This window comes from Rattus rattus, chromosome 5, assembly GCF_011064425.1.
Source record: "Rattus rattus isolate New Zealand chromosome 5, Rrattus_CSIRO_v1, whole genome shotgun sequence".
NCBI lineage: Eukaryota > Metazoa > Chordata > Mammalia > Rodentia > Muridae > Rattus > Rattus rattus.
The window spans coordinates 64,626,378-64,652,244 of NC_046158.1; the positions used below are offsets into that span (position 1 = coordinate 64,626,378).

The following is a 25,867-nucleotide window of genomic DNA, read 5'->3' on the forward strand; positions in this document are numbered from 1 at the left end:
ACACGATGCACACATATTCACATACAAACTCGCTCTGCTACTTTAACATCTGGCAGGCAGGAGACAGTAGACACTGTTATGACAAACTGGTCAATTACACAGTTTGTATTCTACCTTAGACCACGCATGTGCCTATAATTACCAAAACACTGTCCCCTGGAGCTAGTCCTGTCCCTTCCTACCCTTGATTTAATTACACTCATTGGTCTGTACCTGCCATCTCCATCACTGGGACAATGGTCATCTCCATCACCGAAGCTAATGTTTATCTTTATTCATTATAAAAGCAATAGATTTACACTACTCAAAGTTTGAGAAGCAGAAAAGAGGATACTAAGAAGCTGCATTGCCGATAACTAATGTCATAAATGAGGGCTTCCTGAGAAGTCAGCTGTGAGGAGTAGGGAAGAGAGGAGGAGATACAAAGGAACTGTGGAAAGTAGAACTTTTCAGAAGCAGGAGCAAGGAGGGGGGTGGGCAGGACAGAGGGCAAGGATGGGGGGAGAGGTATCAGGAGACAGGAAGCAGGGAGTTGATGGGGCAAGGGGCAGGGAGGCAGGGAGCATAGGGGCAGGGAGCAGGGAGGCAGGGAGCATAGGGGCAGGGAGCAGGGAGGCAGGGGAAGAGGGGCAGGGGGTAGGGGGGCAGGGGGCAGAAGGGCAAAGGACAGAGGGCAAGGAACAGGGGCCAGGGGGCAAGGAGGCAAGAATGGTTCTGGGGGTGGGGAATCCAAAGCAATGGAGCTCTATCTGTAATGTTCCCGTTCTATAAAAGGGAAGTGTATGCGTGTATCTCACAGAGTTATAAAGCACTATTTTAGAAAATGCCATGTGGAAGCCTATATATAAGCCTAAAATAAGAAAAGGCTTTGGTGGGAATAATGAAGTCTAGAATCTGTAGCGCTTCATTAATACAAACACAGTGAGAGCACAAGAGCGTTTTCTTTATTTCACCAGCTCTGTGCCCAAAAGGTGAGCTCCAAGCAGAAGCAAGTGGGGATAGTAGGCATGCCAGTCAAGTTAAATGGGCAAAAGCCAGCAGAAGGGGTTGGGGATTTAGCTCAGTGGTAGAGCTCTTGCCTAGGAAGGCGCAAGGCCCTGGGTTCGGGTCCCCAGCCCGAAAAAAGAAAAAAAAAAAAAAAAAGCCAGCAGAAGTAAGCCTGACAGATTTCAGATGTTCCTCACTGACCGGGACCTTACTTATGTAAGTGGTCCTGTCAGTGTGTGGTAAACATCCCCAGAGTCTTTGAGACACGATAAGAATTAGTGTTTCATATACTAAGTCTCACCTATAGCTTCCTCTTACAAACAGTCCCTGTTACAATGTAACACCACAAAGTCTATATATAAGCTTTTCTATCACTCACAGTTACATAAATGCTGAGCAATGCATGGCAACACAGACCTGTAATTCCAGCACTGAGGCAGAGGCAGGGGTTCATGACCTTTAGACCAGCCTGGACTACCTAGTAAGCCACTCTCTCAAAATGTCATCTCCTAGTATGTATTGTTGACACCACCTTTTCACACCTTCTCAGGATCCAATCGAATTGATCCCAGGAGAACCTGTACATACTCAGGATCCCAAAGTAAAACAAGCATGTGTGTATCCTGCCCACACATGCCTGTGCACAGTCATATAAGCATATGACAGTACACCCCACAGAGCCCGTGTGCAGAGTAGGCCATACCATCCAGGTTTGGATAAGTACAGTCCATGATGTTCACACACATTCCTCAGAACACAGTCAAAAACAGGTGGTTACACTTTAGATCATTTCTAAACTATTTATATTACCTAGTGCCTTTTAATAGTTGTTATACTGTAAGGCCTAGGGAATGATGAACCTAAATGTACACGTTAAATACAAATACAATTTTTATTCTGAATAGGTTCGCTCCCGGTTGGTTGAATCCACGGCTGAACAATGTAAAGGGCTGGCTCCATGTGTGGTATCTAAAAGCTGGCTGGGGACGAAGTAGGCATATAGTCAGAGTTTAGTTATCCGTTCTCCAAAAGCTACCTACACATGGTTAAACCTCCACAAACAACCCTGACAGTACGATCTAAATGTACTGTGAGCATGTATGAAAATATCAAGAACATGTAATAATAATAAAGTAGAAGGCACTGGACATATTCCCAAGAGAAATGGAAACAAATACAGAGCTTCTCATCTCTTAAAGGGGCTGTTCCTTCTAAATAAACAAGCTTGTGAAAATCAACAGGGCTGGACTGAGCTCTGTGACCCGTGAGCCCACTCCTGAACTCCATGCCATGTCTTCAGGTCAGAGACTCAAACTTGAGCTCACCAGATCAAAAGGGATGAACATTTTTAGGCCCTCAACACGAGCTAGAAAACGTTAAGCCCATTTGCACACTCAGTTGATATTGATGTTGACACAGGACACTTTCTCTACTTCCAAACACTCTTTAGCAAAGGAAAATAAACTTGGCTTCCTAGGATGTCTTGTGATTCAACTGGGTTTGGTTTTGTAACTTTGGGGGAAAGGGAGGACGGCACATGTGCCCTAGAATTCAAATCCTGGAATCAATACAAACTGTTCCTAGCAGTAAGCACCTACCCCATGCGTTTCCTCACCCAGAGGCCTCCAGGAAAGAAAAGTGACACTGACACAGCCATGTTCCTAAGACTCATTCATTCAGAAAGGCACAAAGTCCCCTCAAAGAAAGTAAAGCTAGAGGCTCCTCGGAGAACAGGTAGAGATGGGCACTTCAATTGTGAAAAAAATAAAAGAAGCAAAATTGCTTTTCTCATGCATCAAATAACTAGTTACTCTCAATATTAATATCCAATAATTTTCTTGAGTCAATCTTGACTTACATTTTTCACCACGAAATCTCTGATGGTCCATTCTGGAAGAACAACTTCTGATGTCATTGCCACAGTTATGTCCCCGTAGTCCTGAGCCTGCTTGGAAGGCCAGTACTCTTCACATTTGGTCTAGAACACAAGGTTTGGTTGTATGAAAAGACAGGGATCACACACCCACCATCGCCAAAACCTCACAAGGAAAAACAAGTCGTGAAACTGTCATGGGGGACTGCCCAGTCCCTTAGCGGGGTCTGTTTGATCCAAACACAGAGATACACACATGTACTAACATCTCAAAATAATAGTAAGTGAGTCTTTAAGAGAAATGATTCAGGTCTGTGAGGTAGTTCAGCAGTTCACTTGCTGTGCAAGCCTACAGCCCTGAGTCCAGTACTCACAGCCCGTTTCCAGAAGCATCACATGGACCGTGTGTTTGACCATGGGTTTCCTGTGGCATATACACCATATACACTCTCATACACAATATAGTAAAAACCGATTTTAAGGAATGATGTCCAACAGGTTCCAGTTACCACCTGTCACGGCAGCACTCGTGGAGAACACATACTGTCCACCAGCAGCCACACCATCAAGCTGTCGAAACCCTTCTCCATCAACAAGGAAGACCAAGACAGAAGCATCCCACAGACAACTCTGGGGGACAAGGCGGTGGGAATCACTGACTTAGGGACTAGCTCTTATGCTTCAAGAACGTTATGCCCAAGAAAGGAATCCACACTTGGAGAGGGGGAGGAGAGGGGACGAGAGAGGGAGGGAGAGGGAATGAATACCTTATTCTAGGCATGGGAGCCCATGCCAATAATCTCAGCATTTAGGAAGCTGAAGCAGGAGAATTGCTGCAAGTTTAAGCCCAACCTAGACTAAGAATGAAGCCCTGTCTCAAAAAGCAAGCAAACAAAACAAAACGACAAAATATAAACACTAATAGCTGGAGCATTGCACAACACGACAAGACATGACACAACACATTTAGCACAGACTCAGCCAAGGCCTGACGTCCAATCCCCAACACCAAATAATAGCAGTAATTAATAACTCTCCATAAATAATGTCAATTCTCATTCTTCAGGGGCACAGTTTTTAAACTGATCCTGTGTTTTTCAACCCATCTCTATTTAAGGAAATATGAGATTTTTATTCCCAGAACAGATCCTCTTATCTGTGACAGAAATGGCAGGACGGTTCCAGGCCGCACAGGAAGAGAGGGCGCTGCTGAGACCCACATGGAGAGAAGTCTGAAAATGAATTTAATGCTAAAAAACTAAGTTTGGAAATCAGAGACTTAGGAAGCGGTTGCTTAGAGACCGCATAGATAGGCTTTACAGACACAGGGTGAGGACAGCGGATCCGTGTGGTCTCTGGTACCTCACCCTAGGCCTGCAGTGTCCACTGTACTAACCCTGAGCCTACAGAGAAACATAATAAAAAAATTTTTTCAAGATTTTTTTTAAATCTGTCTAAAAGCTAAAAATACAGAACATTTTCTGAGGATCAAAGTATTAATGTTGGGGAAGAATGCTTTTTAAAAGGCAGATGGATTTCATGATAACCTCTACCACAATAAATATTAATTTGTGATCTTTCGAAAGACACTTACCCTTCCCTGCTCCACACATTTGGTCAGCATAACAATGGCATATACGTTTTTCTCCCAAACCATACGCCAAAAATCTTTCAAAGTGTTGGGTAAAGGTCCTTGTGTGGCAATGAAATCTTTCTTGGAATGGTAGCCCTAGAAACAGAAAGCTCAGTCATCATCAAAGGTGCAGACAGACATGCTCCTACCCAGAGGAACCCCGGGTCATGAGAGCAGACACACTTACAGGCATATAGTTGGCGTTGATGTAGTCGTCGGTCGAATGGGTCTGGACTGAAAGTTTGACTCGAGAAATATCATCTGTGGCATTAAAAGAAAGAAAGATCTCATTCTATGCCATGCTTCAGGAAAGTTGTAAGCAGGGAAAGTTTAGAAGTACAAACCCACAGCTTGTGGCTGCCATGCTGTTTCACATCTTACATTCATGATCTCATGTGATCCCCATGGACAGGCTGTGATGGTGTCACAGAGAAGATGTGTGGCAGCCTTTGGAGAACTAGGAATGGAACCCAGGCAGCCTGACAGCCAGGCCTGCAATCTTACCCCCTCAAACTAAAGAAGCCCTCACTCCAGCAGCCTCGGGTGTCTGCTCTGAGCAAAACAGGTGCTAAGCAACCATATTCACCTCAAAACCATACCGCAAGCTTTCAAGATAAGGAAACCAGGAGTTTCAGAGACAAAGGAACATTTTCAAGGCCTGGGGGAACAGCAGATAGAATTTGAACTCAGAGCCTATTCTACTATGGCAAAGAAGACATCCAAGGTAACCTTCCCCCACAGCCTTAAAAAGTTGTTATAGGGTTGGTAAGATGGCAAGGTGCTTGCAGCCAAACCTGATGGCCTAAGTTTGACCCAAGACCCATATGATGGAGGGAAAAACTGTTCTCTGACCTTGGGCACATATGCCATGGCACAGCCATACCCATACATATAGACAATCAATAAATTAAAGATGGATGGATGGATGGATAGACAGATCACTGTTTGATAGGTGGGTGGATGGATGGATGGATGGATGGATGGATGGATGGATGGATGGGCGGGCGGATGGATGGATGGATGGATGCATGGGTGGATGGGTGGGTGGATGGATGAATGGATGGATGCATGGATGCATGGATGCATGGGTAGATGGGTAGATGGGTGGGTGGATGGATGGATGGGTGCATGGGTGGATGGATGGATGGATGGATGGATGGATGGATGGATGGATGGATGGATGGATGGATGACAAACAGCCAGATAAAGTTGGAGCCGCAGAGATAGCTCTGTCAGTAAAGTGCTTGCCATACAAGTCATGAGGACCCTAGTACCCACAGTACACCACTATAATCCCTGCACTGGAGAGGAGAAACAGGAGATTCCTTGAGGTTCAATAGCCAGCTAATCTACTCAAATCATCAAGATCCAGGTCTCAAAAATGAATGAGTCAGGGGGTGGGGAAAATTAGAGGGATATGAGGGAGAGAAAAGTGGGATCAAAATATATTGTATAAAGAATTATTTTCAATTAAAAAAAATAAGGCATAGCAATTGAGGAGGACATCCAGTGTCGAACTAAGCTGAATACACAAAACTACTATGAATGGAGAGATCTAAAATATGAACTCCTCATGTTTTCTAAACATCATTCTCATTTCGAGAGCATACACACAAGCGTGCTCAACTCCAGAAGTGAAAATAACTGAGGGAATTCCAAATGTCAAGGTTAAGTCATGGGTAGTGGCACTGAGGACAGCTCCTGGTCCCCATCTGAATCCACTGTCTAACCTCCCTGGGACAGAGCAGCACAGCAATAGTAATAATAAACCCAGTCGTGGTGTGGGTCTCAAGTGAAAGTCTTGTCAATAGAAACAACACCCAAACATCAAGTTCCCAGCCCTCGCTCAAAATCAGAAGCTCTCTAAGAGGACAAACGTCTGAGAGTCTCAGAAGGTCAGAGCTATCCCAGCTATCCCAGCATGGTTTCAAAATCACTTCTCTCTGATCAAGGACAAGACCCACTGACAAGTATAAGGGAAGAAACAGAAAAAGAACCCATGACCTAAAATATACTGAGTTTAAATACAAATAAATAGAAAAGCATGTCTTCAAATTTAAAAAAAAGAAAAAAGATAGTTATTAAACGGTTTGGTGTAAAAGTAACCCCGCATCCTCATGACAAGCAGGGCATGGCTAAGATCCACTGACACTGCTCTCTGTGCCCTAATTCCTGAGCCAGCAGGCCTCCATAGCAGACAATTCACATTACTGGCCGTCCTCTATACTTCAGTTTGCTATCCCCTTGTTGGGTAAGTGCTACCCTTGTTTCATTGCTTTTGCTGTGGCAAACACCCTGACTAAAGGCAGCACAGAGAGGGATATTATGTGGCCTACAATTCCAGATCACGCCATCGTGAGGAAGGCAGGGGCTTAAAGCATCACCCAAAAAGGGCAAACGCATGGGCCTTTGCTTGCCGCTCTCTCAGCAGGCGTTCTCTCTTAGACCATTCAGAACCCTCTGCCTACAGAATGGTATTAATTATTAGGTCTTCTCCTAGTAATTAAAAATCAAAATAATGCCCCAAAGATATCTCATGGGCCAACCTGATGTAGACCATTCCTAAGGCTCCCTTCCCAAGTGATTCTCGACTGAACAACGTACAAACTCTAGCAACTCCCCTAGGCAGGACAGGACGTCAGTGTGGCTGTTATTCAGCTGTGGAACACACCCAGCAAGGAGAGAGTGTGACAAGGGACCTGCTTCTCCTGCTGCCCCTTTCATCTAGAACAACACAAACTAGGGTGAGAACAGAAGCCTGAACAGGTCGTCTAACACACACGCTGCCCCGCTTTCCTCACATACAGGAAGAATGTTCCACCGCCTGCTCTACAAGCTGGGGATGCAAGGATTTAATGTAAATGCACCATCCCTTCATAGAGCACTTGGCTCAGGCGCCGTTAATGGCCGTGAGAATATCTGGTGCTTTATGAGGGTGGAGATGCCGGATGGGTGTCACTGATTCCCATCTCTCTGCCTCACAATGTGATAGCCAGGGACAAGGGAAGACGAAAGGAATAAAACCACTCACAGGGCAGGACGTTGTTGTGGTTCTTCCCCTGTTTTCAGCTATTTCGCTGTATATTTAGGTAAACTTATTCCAATCAGCTTCAGATCCTGAAAAAAACAAGTGAGTTGTATACTTAATCGGAACATGGGGTGCAGTCAAACAGAGGAGGGGTGCAGAGGCAGGACGTGTTGACTACTGCTAACTAGAAAGAGGCGCTGAGCACCTAACCTCCAATACCTTCGAGCCGGCTCCCACAGATATGGCCATAGGAGATGCAGTCAAGTCAAGTCACACTGGAATAGGGTGGGCCCTTAAACCTAATATAGGTGATGTCACTATAATATGGGTGCAGAGACACAGACAGACCAGAGGAAACACCTCGTGTGGGTGACAGTGCAGACGGAAATCATGCTTCCCCCAAACCACAGGACAACTGTGCTCCCCAGAAGCTGGGGGACACATGGAAGGACCTCCCCTAGAGGCTACGGGGGAGCAGGTCCTGCTGACACTGATCTGGAACCCCTTGCCTCTGTGACAGTGAGACAATAAGACCATTGTCTTCAGCCACCCACTTCATGGCACTGAAGCTAGGGCAGCACTTGAGACAGAGCAGAGGAGACTATGAAAGGGAAAGGACGATTCTTGCCTTCTAGGGGCTGGAAACCTAATAGAGGAGAGGTGTGGTCAGGAGTCCCGAGCCTGGCAAGGCAGGTGAGGTGCACAGGCCACAGATGGAACCAGGCAGTGTAAGGACAAACAAAACATAGTCAGAGACCGGGTCCCCCCATGGGATCTGAGGGATCCGGGGGAGGGGGGTGTCTGAATGAGGATGGATTGTGATGGAGCTGTGGGCAGGACTGCAGGAGTGCTGAAGTAGACAGCAGCAACGGGCACATCGTGTGGGGGACAAGCATGCAGGCACTTTCTACGGTACGACTGTTCCCTGGGCTGGTTTGGAGGACAGAAGGTAGCAGAGTCTAGAAGGCAAGAGACTGACAAAGAAACGACTGACCCAGGGCTCCAGGAATCCCCCCAAGTCAGCTCTGACCCCACAGCTGTCCAGTCTCAGACCACTGAAGGTCCCATCTGGCTTCTATGGTGCTCACATAGCTTATCCGGGCCAATTAATAATCCCCTAGCTTTAACCAACCACTTCTGTCTCTCTCTGGATAATCTTCAGGTCTCCACAAGATTAAACACAACCTCCACCAGGAGTAAAGGTGCCTGCGAGCTTCCTGGCCAGCAGCAGTGTGCCCCAGAGGGTCAGACACAATCTTCTCTCCCCTCTAGGCTGCCTCTCACCCAAAGCTTCACCCTAAGACAGACTGGCGAAAAGCACAGATTATAACCACACACCTCATATTCCTCTGCAAACCCACAGTTGGAGTCAGCTTGCTGTTTCTTAAAGTAGGCCTCAAAATTCTCCACTCGGATTAACTTGGATCTAGGAAAACAAAACAATTATTGGGGGGGTTTTGTTTGTTTGTTTGTTTTCATTCAGTCAAGTTCATACTCAAAACAGGAAAAAAGGGAAGCTTTAATAAATGAAGCTACTCACTTTTTAGGTCTTCATCATAGAAAAGAAAAAGAAAGAAAAAAGACCAATTAGAATGCTGTGCTCATTTTGGAGCATCAACTCAAAAGAACAAAGCCAGCCATAGTGAGGGGTATAGGCTAGAGATTACTGTAATGTTTTAAAAACACTGAACTGTGAATCAGGAAATCCGACCTGTTCTATAACTGACCATATTTGTGACTTGATAACCTACTCATTTTTGAAAACTGACAATTATCTACTGGGGGGGGCAGGGTGCTGTGGTCAGAGCACTTACTGCTCAAGCTCGAGGACTTGAGTTCCAATCCTCAGTCCCACACATAAAACCTGGTGTGGCCACGTGCACCTGTAATTCCAGGGCTCAGGCAGGGTAGAGGCAGGAGAATGACTGAGGCTTGCTGGCTACCAGCACTGCTCTGAATTTAGCAGGAACACTGTCTCAAGTGAACAGAACAAGCATAGATAAAGAGTAAGGCTACCCAACATCCTCTCTGGCCTCTGAACACACATGGGGATGCATATGTGTGTGCAATGTACACCACACACACACACACACACACACACACACACACACACACACATGCACACACACACACAACACACACATACACACACCTATTTATTAGTAACTGAAGAACATGAAGTGGGTAATAAAAATAAAGGGAGCTTCAGGTGAACTTAGTAAAACAAAGACTCCTTGCAGAAAACAAGAACTTCCCTATGACTGTGGCCAATCTGTCACTCAGGGGAAATGACAGCTATTTCTATCAAAGACTGCTATAGATAGTCACTGAACAAGACTGGGGACTGAGAACCTCAAAATAAGTTTGTAACTCGGAGACTTACTTAATTTGAGAAAAGGACACTTCATTATTCTTGGCATCTTTCCTATTTTGAAAGGAGAAAAAAAAAAGGCCCATTAGATGAAGAACTTCATCCTGCTCTGCTGCCCTTCTCATGTCCAGACACCTCTCCTCACAGCCTGTGGTTCAGGCAGGACACTACAGCCTGTGCCCTAGTACCCAGCCCAGTACATAGCCGGCTCACCAGTGCCCAGCCCAACAGAAAGCCTGCTCACCAGTACTTAGTCTAACAGGCCAACAAAAATCTATAAACTTACTCTTTTACTATTGAGAATCATGAAAAGAATCAAAATCTATTCAAGCAACTTTTTAGAATTTCCGTGTGTGTGTGTGCATGCATGCGTGCGTATCCCCTTACTGTAAAAACGAGACTCCTTATTCCATGTTCTGCTTTTGAGGAAGCCATCGTGCAAATTAATGTGAGGAAGTGCAGCCAAGTCCCAAAAGGGCATCAGATCCAAGACGGATACTGTGAGCACCTGCATTGTTCTGTTGGCTTGGCTCCCCTAGAGCTGAAACACACCGCGGTTTGGGCAGCATGTCCCAAAATGGAAAGAAAGCGTGCCCACTGACCCGGTCACTATCCAGCTTGTAATCATGAGCACGCCCACGTAACGGTTGTCAATAGTAATTAAAATATCCAGTGAGATAGCTAAGTGAATACCAGGCAGCTACTTAAAACGATGCTGCAATGAAGACCTCCATCAGGTCCTACGTGAACAAAGCAGGACAGCCATTAATGTGTCTACAGGGATGCCACGGGGTGTGAGCTTAATCCCATGAAAATGTTAGTGCAGACTGGCCGTGGTTAGGAGCTTCCTGTCTTCTTTGCTCTTCTTGTGGGTATGCTGTGTTTTTCCACCATGGGTTTGAGTTGGGTCTGGTGCTGTGTTTGTTGTTGGTTTGAGACAGGTCCAGCTATGTAGCTCTGACTAACTCTGCTTCCTTCCGGGGCCTGGCTTGCTGTGCTGCTGTCCTGTCCTATGGACTTAACTGCTCTCATTCCAGCTTTGTGCTCTAGGTTCTGATTCATTCTTTAGCAAAGTATAAAAGATTTAATTGACATGAAGAGAAAGTATCTGATTTACTTGGGGGAAAGGTTAAAAACAACTACTGTCTTCTTATTCAAACAGGTTTCGGTGGCACATGCGTATACTTCCAGCACTTGGTAGGCAGAGGCAGATGGATCAGAAATTCAGGGGCATACTTGGCTACATTTGAGAGAGCCAGGGGTCCATCCCATATCCAGTCACCAAACCCAGACAATATTGTGGATGCTAAGAGATGCACGCTCACAGGAATTTGATATAGCTGTCTCCAATTAAAATAAAAAAGCAAAACAAAATAGAGGGAGGATATCAAGAAAGCCCGATCCCGGGTGTAAACTTCTAGCTAAGGAGCACCTGGCAGTAGGCGAATTCCAACTGGAATTTGTGGGCTTCCCAAGTCGGGCAAGAGGAATGCAGTAAGTACAAAGACCAAGTTCAAGTTCCTCTTCTGGCTTCTGCATCCCTAAAAGAGCTTTTAAGGCCTGCCTGTTAGAGCCTCAGAAAGAGGATGAGTCTGTACGCAGAGAGCACTGTCCTCACTGGTTAGGTACACCACAGGGTGGTTATACAAAGAGAACAATGAGTAACAACATGGAGGGAGACATTTGCCAGTGTCCTCAGGTACTCATTCCCACACCACAGAGGAGAATGGAACCTGAGTTCAAACTTGCCCAATCTAAAATCACATGAAACTCTTAACACATTCATAGAATCCTGGTTTGAAAGTAGCATCCTGCATACCACTGTAGATCCGATGCAGTCGGACTGCATCCAAATCATCCAACTGGCGTCAGAGCGTAAATAAGACTGGCCAGGTGACGAGACCATAAAGAACCCAGGAGCTCTTTCAACTACTCCCTCTGATCTTACCAATGGTTGCAATAATAACAAAAGTTCCCCTAATCAGTAGCACCTGAAGATTAATAAGCAATATCACCTTTTCTTTCTCCAGAAGATGAAGCCTCCCACAGCCACAATGGCCAGGGCACCAAAGATACATCCGAACACCGCTCCGCAGATGACACCTGGGGAAGATCCCAACAGAAGCATTTCAAAGGGTGTTCATGAAGGGCCACGTGCTACTCCCACAGTCAGCCTGCCCATGCAGGATTCAGGGAGAGAAGGAGTGTGGTGTGTACAGGGAACACGTAAATATCTCTGGGTGTAAAATTAGAACAGCTTTCAGGGGCCAGTTTCTTCTCCCTTAGTCCATTAGCGGAATGGTCCTAAGAACAGCACAGTCCTGACCTAGGTCTCTGTCCAACTGAAAATGTGGGGACCTGAGCTAGCTACATCAGTGGTTTGTCCTGTCACCTATGAGCAGAAGTACCTACAACACCACACCCACAAAGCATGGAACCTCCCCCCCTTTTTTATGGGCTATTTAAGGGCATGAGTGGGAACGCCCTGAATTTCACTTCTGGGTAATCTGTTCTACTCAATGGCTCTGAAAAACAGACTAACAGACCAGTCAGCTACCTGTCTCTATCCTGAAGGAGAAAGGGAATCCTCACCTTGGGTCCTGAGATACCCATATGTCTAGCTCTGTGGTATTTGGGTAGGAGGAACACTTTGCACAGAGTCTACAGCTAGAGTTTCAGGCCTGCATTTCAGCTACTGTGTAACACTGGGCACACCCCATCTCTCAGCCTTAGACACCTCCTTATCTCTAAGCAGAGCTTGGACAAGGCAATTTCTGTGGCTCCTTCTAATGTGAGCATTCAAGGACATTTAACTAAGTCACACAAGCCCACAAATGACTCTTAGAAAGCAACGGACTAAGAAATCTGCAAAATGTGACCAGTTATAGAGGAGAAGTGGGGAGCTATTCTTTCAAGCACCCCAGAGTCAGGAGCTAGGCTGACTCCAAAGACCAAAAGACAAGTCAATTTCGGAGAAATAAAAACCTCCACCCTCCTCGCCACCTGAGAGGAAGGCATGGACCGCAGGCTTCTGCAGACACAAGGCACAAAACCCATGTCAGGGCTTTTGTTTCCCTCTACCTGGATCTTGAGGCAAGGACACGGCCTCTGAATATGGACTGAAAGATACATAGCTCTCATCCCCATTAATAAGGCCATCGTTCTGAAGGTTGTAGGTAATATTGGTAAAGCCAGCAACACAAGCCCTGTGGGGAGACAAAGGAGAAAACAAGCTGACTGCAGTGTGTCTACCACCATAGTACACAACCTTAAATTCATGAGGCTCAGAAGGCAACTGCGAGGACCCGGATATTACCGGTAGGAGCCCAGAGGCTCTAGCCTCCCGTTGTAGTAGCCGAGGGTAGTGGATTGGTTCCCCACATCAATCTCATAGTTCAATACTTCAGACAAGCCCTGAGACTGTCCCTTCTCGTCTATCCTTATGAGGTATGTCACGTAAGTATCGGAGGCTCCCTTTTTGAAATCTTCATATGTGTACTTCAAAACATCTGCGGAGGGTTGGCCAGCTAGGAAAGGAGCACAGAAGGTAATGAGTGACAGCAGAAAGACGTTTCATAAAATCAAAACGGCACAGGTGCTGAGTAGACAGCAGCCATTGTCTCTCAAGCAGCTCTAGGAGCACGCGAGTCCTCAGTACTTGGCCTTCGAACCTCATCTCTCCATCAGGAGTCACTCACAGAGGTTTCTGGTCTCTGTTCTCAAGCAAGAAGAAAGAAAGGCACAGAAAGCTGCCCAAAGCCCCTGCTTACTCACACTGTGAGGGTTCCCTGGCCTCCTGGCCCAAGACCTGAGTGTTTCTTGTGTCCAGCTGCGGCTGACTGGTCTGGACACCACGTAACGGGATCTCGTTCATTCAGTGCAGGTCTCAATTTGAAATTTGTTGAAAACAAACTCCATGACAAAGGGCTTTGAAACAGGCTCAAAGGTTTTAGAAAGTCGGAGGGAGCACCACAATTTTGTCTATTTGTGTTCATAGGGAATATGCCCGACTATGTGTCTATATATGTATGGAAGCCAAAGGAAAATCTCAGGCATCATTCCCATTCTCAGGCACCTTGTACCGTTTGTTTGTTTGTTTGTTTGTTTGTTTGTTTGCTGAGTCAGGGTCTCTTTCTCTCTCTAGCCTGAAACTTCGCCAAGCCAGCTGTGCTGACTAACCCGGGAGCCCAGAGCTCCTCCTGTCTCTGCCTCCCTGGCACCAGGATTACAAGGGCACATCACAGTGCACAGTTCTTTCTTTAATGTAAGTCCAAGGGATTACATTCAGGGCTCGTGCAAGGCAAATACTTTACCAACCAGACTAACCCCCTTGCCCTGGTTTGTGTAAACCAAGTATTACGCTGCTATCAGAGCTGCCCTCAACACATTCTCTTCTTACCCTCAATGCATTCTCCTCTTACTGCCGCAGAGTTGCCATTCCAAGCTCCCTCTTCTTTCACCCAGAAAATGACCCTCACAGAGCCCCACAAGTAATCTTTTTGTGCTTGCTTTCAAGAGCGTGCCATCCTAAACTGACTCGTTATGACCTATGGTCCAGATCTAGCCTCAGCTCTGTGTAATCAACTGTGGGACGGCAACCCTTGTCTCCCCTGGATCTTCTATGATGTTTCCACAAAGGTGCTAGATAGTTGGGACAGAGACTTCCCGGCCAGGAAAGCTTATGGTACTTGTTACCTGATCCTTGAGAGCATCAGGCAAAAAACTGCCCTTCCTGGTGGTGCCGTAGCACAGGCTGCACTAGACTTATGGCACCGATGTGCCTCACACACAATGGTGGTTTGATTGAGAATGGCCCCATAGGGTCATATATTTGAATACTTGGTCCCCAGTTGGTGGAGCTGTTCAGGAATGGTCAGCTGTGGCCTTGTTGGATGAGGTGTGTGTCACTGAGGGTCGGACTTTGATGTTTCAAGTGTGAGTGCCAGTGTGTGCCCTGACCCTTCTGATTCCCGGTTGTGGATCAAGATGTGAGATCTCAAATGTTCCTGCCCCTGAGCCTTTGCTCCACCACCGTGGATGCTAACCCTTTGAAACCATAAACCTGTTAAACGCTTTCTTTTATGAGTTGCTTTGGTCGTGGTGTTTTACCACAGCAGTAAGAAAAGTAACCAAGATAGTTACATCACACAGGTTAACCCATACTGGATCCTCCTTACCTTCCCCTGTGGTGAGAAGGACAGCATAGGCTTTGATAGGTCCATGGCTGGCTTCAAAACCGCTGAACTTCACCTTTACTGAATTGTGACTGACCGATGTAATATTAGGGGATCCATCTGGAGGAGGTGGGTCTAAAACAAAACGAAACAAAACAATCACCCAAAGAAGAAAAACCACCAGGCGAAGGATGTGCTCCAGCGCCCTCTACAGGTTCCCCTGCCCGGGAAGATCTGTCCATGCCCGGGAAGACCTGCCCCTGTACAGGAAGCTGCATGCACAGCTCATCCAAAACATATCGCGAGGTAAGAGGCAGGAAGGGAGTAAGCACTATGCAGAGACCTGGATCCTGAAGAAGCCCGGGTGGTAGTGACTTCACAGATACCCCCACATTCACCATCTGCTTTCCAGCTCTTAGCTAGTCAGGAAGGATCTCCCACTTCCCACCCTGAGACTGGCAGCCGCAAACTGTGGGAGCTTACGCACTGGAATACCTGAAACCCAGCCTTCCCCATTCCTCCTCTGGGATGTCAAACTTAGGCCCCTTCACATCCCTTACCTCCGTGCTTACCACAAAGCAAGCAACAAAGCCTGGCAAAGATTTTCACCCCAACTCTCCTTTCCTCCAGTTCTTCCTGACCCAGAGAAAAATGTAACTTTGAATTTAACATGTGTTAAATTTACAAACATCCTCTGCAAAAGGAAGCCCCCGATTAAAAAGTGAGAAACGTTCACTGAGCTAAATAATGCTTGTGTATGGTCAGACCTGTTCAGCTTATCCCCACCACCACCACCACCCGTTTTTGTTTGTTTTCATGTAGCCCAGGCTACCTTGAACTCTCTACCATAGCCAAGGTGACCTTGAACTTTTGATCTTCCCACCTCTACCTTCCATGTGTTGGGATTACAGGTATATGCTACCACACGCAGTTTATAGAATGCTGGAGACTGAACTCAAACTTTCATGCACGCTAGGCAGCGAGTGCTTACCAACTGAGCTACAGCCCCAACCCAGAGACACCTAGTTCTGAAGAGGTCCTATGCTCAGCCCAGGGAGCACAGACTCAGCCCCAGTCTCTGCTCTGTAGCCGCTTCTACTCATGAAAAGAGGAGCTACAAGGGGGCAAAGGGAATGTTCACTGTTCCCACTAATGTCCTATAAAACCAAAGTGGTGTGCCACAGGGTAGGGTACCACTGTGTACCGTACAATTTAAAGAGTCCCACGCATACTGTTTTCCCTAAGATTTTATAGTACACAACCCAAGCAGTGATATGTGTGGTCTCTAATGCAGAATATGCAGCACAAGAGCCCTGGAAGGTAAGTACTGATTCCCTTTGCAAAGCTGAGACTCCTAGCAAGGTTAATTAGCTTTTCTGACACCGTGTGACTGGCACATGGGAGAAACCAAATTCAAACCTGAGTCCCCCTTATCTATTGTGAGCCTCTGTCTATAAGATACCGCAACCATATCCCAAGCCAGATCCCTGCAGTAAAAGAAACTCTCTTAGGATAACCACTGATTCTCTAAAGATCGTCAGCAGAATTCTTATGCCCTGAAGAATATTTATCTTAAAGTCAAAAAAACACAAAGTCAAAATAACACCCCCACCCCACTGGCTGATCTAAAACAGAAGTTTGCAAAGACGGGGGGGCAGGGGGGACAATGGACAGCCAGTTCTTCCCAAGCAGGGGTTGGGGAGAAAGGGGAGAGAGAAAAACGAATGAATTTGAAAGATTGACAGGAAATTGGGAGTTGGGGGATCTCTGCATAGTAGTGATCGTGTCTTCCACTAAAGCAACTCAGGCTCCTGTCAATAGATTCCAGGGAGGTGAATCCTAACTAAATACACAATGTGTTGTTGCTTTTAAGTCTTCTTCCATAAGGATGGTGGTCATATTGATGTGACTATATCTGAAAGAAAAAAGGGAAGGGCTGGAGAGATGGCTCAATGGTTAAGAGCACTGACTGCTCTCCCAGAGGTCCTGAGTTCAAATCCCAGCAACCACATGGTGGCTCACAACCATCTGTAATGAGATCTGATGCCCTCTTCTGGTGTGTCTGAAGACAGCTACAGTGTACTCACACATATAAAATAAATAAATAAATAAATCTTTAAAAAAAAAAGATAATAGCAACGATTGATTTAAAAAAAAAAAGAAAAGAAAAAGGGAGTCCTTATCTTGAAGTAATTTATGTGGAATATTGACAATTACAAATGATCAAATCATGTTTCAGAATCTTCCTTCCAATAATGGGAAGAACAAAGAGGACATAAACGTGCTCAGAGTGGAGTGGCCAAGTCCTGACCAACGTGCAAGAGGACATGAGCTCAGCCTGCTGTCCAGACGTCGGATAGAGCTGAACATTTCTACAAAATGCCTTTCTAGATGCAATAAGGGAAGAAGGGGGAAAAGAAAAGAAAAGAGGGGGAGGGGAGGGGGGGAGGGGAGGGGTAAAAAGAAGGAAGCAAGTTATTCTCTCAGAACTGCTCAGGATGTAAAACATGCATCTCTCTTGCTCTGCAGTTTTAAGCTGGATTGCTTCAGAAGGGGGTAAGCAGTCTGCTGATTTAAAAAAAAAAAAAAACAACAACAACAACTTTAAGAGAAAGTAAACACCGTAAAAGGATTCTTAGGCTGCAGCTCCCCGCCACAAGGCCCACCTGTGATGCCAGTGGTGCAGGTGCTCTGGGTGGGCAGTGCCATCTTTCCACATGACAAGGTGGCAATGCTGATGTTGTACGAGGTAGAAAAATTCAAATAGGTGACTTCTGTCCTGCACTCTGTGTCATTGTCCAAAGTGCAGTTCTCCAAGTGTGTCATATTGTCCCAAGCATCACTCCTGACCCCCAGTTCGAAGCCTGAGTTCATGCCAGGGGGGCAGGCCCACTTCAGAACCAGCGCTGGCTCCTTAGGGACCACTTCACAGTGTAAGGAGTCCACTTGTGCAGGTTCTGCAAAGCAAAGAACAGGGCGAGGTGAGGCTCGTGGGAAGCAGAGGGCCTGACCCAGCACATGAGGAGAGCATGGATGTGGACCTGACCCAGCACATGAGGAGAGCATGGATGTGGACCTGACCCAGCACGTGAGGAGAGCATGGATGTGGAGGAAGATGCTCAGCCTCACTGAACTAATCGATATCAGACCACATGACCTTGGGTCAATCACTTCATTGCTCTGGGTCTCAGCACAGGACTGTCAGAGGATTAAATGCTACATGGGTGGCAGTCGCCAAGCAAGATTCCGGGAAGAGGGACTAGAGTATTTGCTGCTCTTCTAGAGAACTCAAGCTCAGTTCCCAGCTCCTGCCCCAGCCAGCCAGCCAGCCAGCTGTATACGTGACCTTGTTTAAGGTCGCAATGACAACAGAGGTCCCAACAACACCAATGAAACAGCACAGTAAGCAAGTAGACTGGCAGGATGCAGTCTAACCAAGCAATGTTAACCACAACATGGGAAAGCTCGGAAGAGCCCAAGCATTGAGCTCTAATGCCTCCTGCCTGTCACTGTCAAGCTCCCACAGACCCACTCCCATCACCCTGGCCTCCTATAAATTCTCCAATGCCGTGTTCTCTCCAGCCTCTGCCCCAGCTGCTCCTCTGCCCATTACGCAGGGTCAAACCCTGTGACGTTCATGTGGTTGCCTCTTCACTCCCTCAGACCGAAGCTCAGTCTCCTTTCTATGGGGCATCGCACGTGACACCCCTGATAAGAATACCATTCCCCCCTTCCCTAGTTTTCTTTTCTGTCCTCGTAGCCATAATCACCACCTATCTACTTGCTTACTTTCATTTCTTACCTGTATTGTTCAGCAAGCTAAAAGTTCTAGAAAGGCAGGGACCTCTCTAACAAAGCCCGTGCTCAGTAAGAACATGGTCAGTGAAGCCAGGGCAATGGAGTCAACACATCCTTAATGAGCTGCCAGGTTGTGTTGGAGCTCTCGGTGTCCACCTACAGCCTGGGGAAGGTTCCCGCATGTGAGCGCCACAAAGGGAAGAGCAGGGACCACTAAGAACACAGGACTACTCACCCATACAGAACGGCTTCCGACCAGGTACCTCATTCCCAACCTCTGTATTCCTAATCTTTGTAAAGATCTTCACTTCGTAAGAGACGCCGGGGATTAGCCCAGGGATGGTGACATAAGGGACGTCTCTGACCCTGCTGGTCACATTGCTGCCATCTCCAGCCTTCAAGATAAGAATGGAGTAGGAGTAGGAAGCAGAGGCTGCGTCCAGGTTCTTCCACTGGATGGCTGCCACGGTGGTGTTGGTGTTTACTTCAATGTAGGACACATTGCTGGGCCCTTGGTTTAAAATTAAGCAAACGAACAAAAATGAACCACTTTGAATTACAGGCCTATTTTATCTCTATATCCAAAAGCGCCCTGATTTTTTTTTCAAGAAAGAATTAATACAATTAATATGTACTGCTTCAAAGGATGATTTCCCTAAAAGATATTCCGAAAATTAAGTCTGAAAAGAATTTAAAATGTCCAGGCTTCTTTGACTATTTAAATTTATCATATATATCCTAACATAATATCCCATACAGAGAGAGCACTTTTTATATTTTGTCATAAATATTCCAATATATTATCTCATACCCAGAGACAGTGTACTATCGTTCCCAACCTCCCTTTGGAGTCTGACGGAATTAGGGAGGTAAAGCATGTGACAAGCTAAGACTTCCACCGTCCATCCATCTGAAGGCTTCGGAAGCATCTACGTCACTGTCACAGAAGAGAGCCTCATCTGAGGGGATCTTCAGTGCCAGCGGGAGAGCCACTTTCTAGTTTGTGTTTCTGCAGAGTGAGTAGCAGGCTCTACCACATCTCCATTCTCCTACGGTGTTTCTTTCTGCTTAGGAAGAACAGCCATGCTCGCACAGCTCCAGCACTAGTGCCTACCCATACAGAAGAGCCTTTGCTGAGGCCGCTGTTTTCTAGGTAAGCAGCTCTCACATCAACCTGAAACCCAGAGGCATAATCCACCCTCTCCCTAACAGTTACTGTACTTCCTCCACGGGAGAAACAGGAAGCACCCCCTCTGCCTGCCTCATCCCCCCCACGAGACTCACGTGTGTACTGGGTAATAGAGCTGGAGCTGCCCTCCATCTGGTCCACTTCTGGAAAGATCGTAACATTGTATAAGGTGCCTGGGGTAAGGCCCCCTACTGTGATCCATTTCTGAGAACTGTTGGTCTTGATGGAGCCATTCTTAGACTCTAGAACTAAACGGTAAGTGTATCCAGAAGCACTGTCTGTATTCTGCCACTCCAGCTGCATTTCAGTGGTGCTAACGTTGACCACTCGGATGTCAGTCACAGCACTGCAGTCTAGTCAGAGAAAAGAAAGAAAAGTATCTAATCATGATTCCAGTTTTACTTCAAAGTGTTTGTCAAAAGAACGACTCTTTGTTATCCAACTTTCCAATGAGGCCAGACATCACACACTAGAGATCAGGTCTAGCCTGAGCTACAGAGTAAAAAATAAAAAGTGTCCTGGTGCCTATGAAGATGAGAAGAACCCCTGAACTGGAGTCAAGGATGATTGTGAGCAGGCAAGAGGGAGGAAAGCTAACCCAGGTCCTCTGTGAGATCATTCAGTGCCGTTAACTACTGTCCATTTTGCCAGCCCTACACTCCATTTCTTACTCTGACCTGGGATTCTGATGCATTCTGTGGCAATTCATGAGGCTCTGTACTGAGAAAGGGTACACTTTTTATACCTATACTGTATCTCAGTAAAGAGTGGGTTTCAAGTTGAGTCTGATGCACACCTATCATCCCAGCAACAATTATGAAGCTGAGGCAGGAGGATTTCAAGTTCAAGGCCACCTTGAGCTCCTCAGCATGACCCTGTCTAAATAAATATTAGCTTGTTTTTCATCATTCAGCATTTTTCATCATGCATGCACTCCATATGTACTGCCTGGCGTACTGAAGAGAAAAGCAAGAAGGAAAATGAAGAGAGAGCTGTATAAGCCATGATACAGTTACATGGTACCTTCCTCTAATAGGAGGAAGATCAGGCTAACTATGGGGAAGGTTATTACATACGCAGAGCCAAACGTTCAAGTATAAAAGAGTTGTGTAATTATGACAATGATGTGACCAAAAGGTGTTGCTGTGGGCACAGGCAGGAAAAGAATTCAGTCAGATGAGAGCAGCTAAGAAGTACCTATGTCCCCTTCCCCTTTAGCGTGGTGAATACTCACAACACACTATTTCTCATTAACCATCTGTCAATGTGCATTGTGCCAGTACTAAATATACCCGTAGTATTGTATGAACATTACCATTTCCACATCCAAAATGTTTTCATCGTTTTTCAACATAAAAGCTGTGCCTATTTAGCACTGCCTTTTTTTTTTTTATTTTTTTTTTTTTTTTTTTTTTTTTTGGGCCTGGGGCCCGACCCCGGGGCCTTGCCCTTGCTAGGCAAGCGCTCTCCCACTGAGCTAAATCCCCAACCCCAACACTGCCTTTCTTTTCCCTCCCCCCACACCCAGACTCCTCCCTGTCTCTGTGCTGCTTTCTATTCTAGGCACTTTGTATAAATTAAAGCACAAGTACTTGTCTCTGGGACTGTGGTAACACACACCTTTAACCCCAGCATGTGGGAGGCAGAGGCAGGAGGATCATGGTAAATCTGAAACAAGCTGTTCTATATAACACCTTCCAGGTCAGCTAGGGCTATCTAGTAAGACCTTGCTGTTAAAAATAATAATAAAATAAATTAAATGTTCTTTCTGTATGAGTGACTTTGTAAAATACTCTGTGTGTGACTTATTTCACTTTGCATATCTACTAGATACATTTATAACATACATGAAGGCTTCACTCAATATGGCAGATTAATACTCTATTGTGTAGACTACAGATAAAGCCATATTTTGTTTATGTGTGTGCCAATGGATACTGGGTGGTTTCTACCTTTGGGCTGCTGTGAATGAACACTGGTATACAAATAGCTATTTGAGACCCTGCTCTCAATTCTTTCTGACAGATACCCAAAGTGGAAAATTAGATCTGAAGGTATTTGTTTCCCTTTTATCAAGACGGCCTCTAACGCTGTTTGACTATGTCCCAAGCAGTGGTGAGAGTTGTTCGTTAATGGACAGAAACTGTAAGTTTCCGGGGCCTTACTCCAACCCTTCTTGCCACCCATTCCAAAGAAACTACTCATAAGAAACTAGACACAAATATAAGGCTGATTTTAAATTATATCATAAAATAAACATTGCCAGGCATGTTAGCACACATCTTTGATCTAACACTTTGGGAAGCAAAAGCAGGCTGACTTCTCTGTGAAAAGCCAACAGGGTCTACAAAGGCCAGTCAGGGCTATACAGTGAAGCCTTGTTTCAAAAGCAAATAAGAAAACAAATAGATAAAAAATAAAATGACTCATGCTGACAGGGTAAAATATTCATAATAAGCAGGTGAGGAAAAGCGGATTATAAACCCACACACGAACAAAGACACCCATATTTGTAAAGGGTAAATATATATGTTTCTATACATCTTAAAATAGTATCAGGGAGCTGGCTATAGTAGCATGTGACTCTGATCTCAGCATCTCTGAGGCAGAGTTCAAGGCCAACCTCAGTCACATAGTAAGTTAGAGAGTGACAAGAGACCTTATCTAACTAAAAAGGGGCTGGAGATCTGTGAGGTGGCTCAGTGAGTAAAAGAACTCGCCCCACAAGCCTGAGGACCTAAGTTCAATTTCCAGAGCCCAGGATGGGAGGAAAGAACCAATCCCCAAGTTATCCTCTGACCTCTCTACAGCGATGTGCTAATTAATGACTTTACATTTGGTTTTTTTTTTCTTGACTCTATTTTTGTATTGATGATATGCACCACAGGCATGAAATATTTTTAAGATTCTTTTTCATGAAAAGAAAAACAATATTCGTAAAACAAGACATCTATAAATTACACTGGCTTCCTGTAAGAAACTTCAGCATCCAGATGCTTACCAGTTCTACCAACAACTGTCTGGGATGGCCCTTCAGTCCCATTTGGTCCTCGTGGGAATATTTCAAATTGGTAACTGGTCCCAGGCTTTAAATTTTCAACGATATAGCTCAGGTCTCCCGTCGAAGCATTCCAACGTTTCTCACTTCCCTCCTGCGTGATGAAAATCTCGAATGACTCCGAGTCATTGCTTCTCCAAGCCAAACCGATTTCCCTCAGGCTGACATTTGTCACTCGGAAGTCAGAAACAGGACGGGGGGCTGCAGAAGACAGTGAGTAAGGTTAGGGAAGAACCTCCATCCCTGGGCAGGGTACAGTGTTGGCCCTGTCCACAACTGGAGCAGCTCAGTCAGGGGCATCTAGAGTTTGAGACCGGCCTGAGATGCACAGTGAAAGTTCGTCTCAAAAACAAAAGTATGTAAAGTCCGTCTCTGCGGGACAGTATGGCTGACCCTCATAAGCACTGGCCAACATTCTCCAGAGCACCAACTGCAGTATAAGCCTAAAGCTGGTGCTTCTGGCTAAGGAAGGTCACTTGGCCACAAAAGTGCAGACACCATGCCAGTTACCCACAGGCAGTGAGAGGGGGTAAGGATTCCCAGGCTCTGGGGTAGAGTGCTGGCCATGGCTGGTTGCTTTATCTTGAATACGTTACTCAGCCTTCCAAAGGTCTGATCTCATCTCCGTCATTTACCTGCTTCTCAGCCTTCCCATATCACCTCAGACATGGTCTCCACTTCTATAAAGGCAGACGAACACCAACCATATCTCAAGGATACCCTAGCATTCAATGACACAGTGCCAAAGCAGCACATCCCAAGCCACTGAGCCTGTGCCTGGGGTCAACCAACGAAGGCTCTCGCTACCTCTCACACCCTGAGGGGTGAATGAGCCCCTGTGGAACCACGTGCAGTGCTAGGCATTCCTTCAGGACAGAACGCACTCCCCTGCCTTGTATCTATTCCCGGCATATAGCAGACCACAAGAAAGGGGAGCCACAGTGTACAGGTTAGCTTTTATGGTTACCTTGGTAACAACCTAAAGTCACCTGGGGAAAGGAAACCTCAGCTCTGTAACTGCCAGACTGGACCGGCCTATGGCCATGTCTGTGAGAAAAAGCCTTGAATGATGATTGAAGTGGGCATGCCCAGACCACTGCAGGCATACTGTATCTGGGCAGGAGGTCCTGGGCTACTTAAGGAAACCAGCTGTGCAGGAGGCAGAAATCTAGCCAATAAGCCACGTTCCTCCCTGGCTTCTGCTTCAGCTCCTACCCTGACTACCCTAAGTGATAAGACTGCTTGCCACCCGGAAGTGCGAGCTGACATAAACAGTTTCTTTCACCAATTTTCTTTGGTCAGAGGCTGCCACAACAGCAGAAAAGCAAAGCAGACCACACAGCGAGGAGAGAACTTACAAGTGTACACTTGGAGGAAGCCTGGTATACCCGCGGTCTGACCCAGGAAAGGAAGCACTGTGATGTTGTACAAGGTACTGGAGCTGAGTCCACGGATGACGGCCTGAGTCTCATTGACAGTTTCGTTGATGGGGTTGGAACCCCCAACCACGTATATTTTGTAGGTAAATGAAGCATGGGACTCATTATTGTTGCTTTTCCAGGTCAGGGTCATGTTCGAGTCACTGATGTTCACAGCTCTGATGTCAGAAACTTGGATGGGCTCTTCAAAGACACAAGAGGAGTGAAAAATAATCAGAGTGGTCAAGTCAGAATGAGAAGAGAGGAGTGTGTCATCAGGACCTGTCATCAGTCAGTCACCCTCACCATCAGGTCTCCATGACCAGAAATGTGTGAAGGTCTCATCAAAGTCAGACATCAGCAAAGACAGCCGAGCCACTGCACCTCACAGAGCTGCACCTCACAGATGCTCTGTGCTGTTTGTGAGTAGACCTCGGACCGCCCTAGAGGCTTGGGGGAAAGCCAGAAAAGCCTTCAAGTACAGATCCACCCAAGAACAAACACACCCATACATCATGAAAATGTCTCACAGCTGAACGGAGAGCACACTGGATTCTAAGCCGGCCAGGCTTTACCAGTCAGGGAGACCTGAGGAAAGCTACCAAGCCACTTTCTTATGAGACCTTACAGAAGACTATGTGAGAGGTCCTTCAGTTATCTACTCCACTAGCCCATCCTGTCTTTCTTCTGCCTACCCTGTGTCCCAGGAGGCTGCACTCTGCATGTGACATCACTGGGGGGGCCTTCCACATGGCCTGTGAGGACTCTGCACTAATGAGTGGGGTGAGGAGGAAGATGGGGGCTGCCTAATGGGAATAATTAGTCTTGCATCCTGTGTCTTCTGTCTTCACTGGGCTCCAGGAACACTATCCCCTCCCCTAACACTTACTGCAGCTCTGGAGGTGCCTCTCCAACAGCCACTTACTTGGGTTTGAAATATACTCTGATAGTTTCCTCAACCCTGGCCCACCTGATCAGTCCCTGAAAAAATACCAGATGGGCTGTGTGTGTGTGTGTGTGTGTGTGTGTATGAATGGATGGATGGATTTTAAATATATTTATTTATATATCTATGCTTCAGGGTAGAATATAAGATATAGGGGATATATATATATATATATATATATATATATATAGAGAGAGAGAGAGAGAGAGAGAGAGAGAGAGAGAGAGAGAGAGATCCTAACTGCTGGGCTGACGGTATTCAAACGGATTTAGGGAGTTAATTAACCATGAGGGTGAGCAGACCATCATGATGGGATCAGCGTCATTATTAAGAGGCCCAAAAGCAACTCATCTGCACTGTGATATAAAGAATGGGGCCCACAACCAGATACC

The 25,867-nt window shown here is 46.1% G+C and overlaps 1 protein-coding gene across 1 annotated transcript in view; it reads right to left on the reverse strand.

Annotated features, from left to right (window-relative positions):
* Ptprj (protein tyrosine phosphatase receptor type J) overlaps positions 1 to 25,867 on the reverse strand; it is a 72,882-nt gene that overhangs the window by 11,101 nt on the left and 35,914 nt on the right. Inside the window, 17 exon segments of the mRNA XM_032902549.1 lie at positions 2,846 to 2,965; positions 4,455 to 4,589; positions 4,681 to 4,754; positions 7,525 to 7,565; positions 7,567 to 7,610; positions 8,860 to 8,947; positions 9,062 to 9,070; positions 9,905 to 9,946; positions 11,908 to 11,995; positions 12,974 to 13,098; positions 13,209 to 13,419; positions 15,070 to 15,201; positions 17,733 to 18,023; positions 19,100 to 19,375; positions 20,149 to 20,406; positions 23,055 to 23,312; positions 24,470 to 24,733. Of these exon segments, the coding sequence (XP_032758440.1) occupies positions 2,846 to 2,965; positions 4,455 to 4,589; positions 4,681 to 4,754; positions 7,525 to 7,565; positions 7,567 to 7,610; positions 8,860 to 8,947; positions 9,062 to 9,070; positions 9,905 to 9,946; positions 11,908 to 11,995; positions 12,974 to 13,098; positions 13,209 to 13,419; positions 15,070 to 15,201; positions 17,733 to 18,023; positions 19,100 to 19,375; positions 20,149 to 20,406; positions 23,055 to 23,312; positions 24,470 to 24,733 (2,456 nt within the window).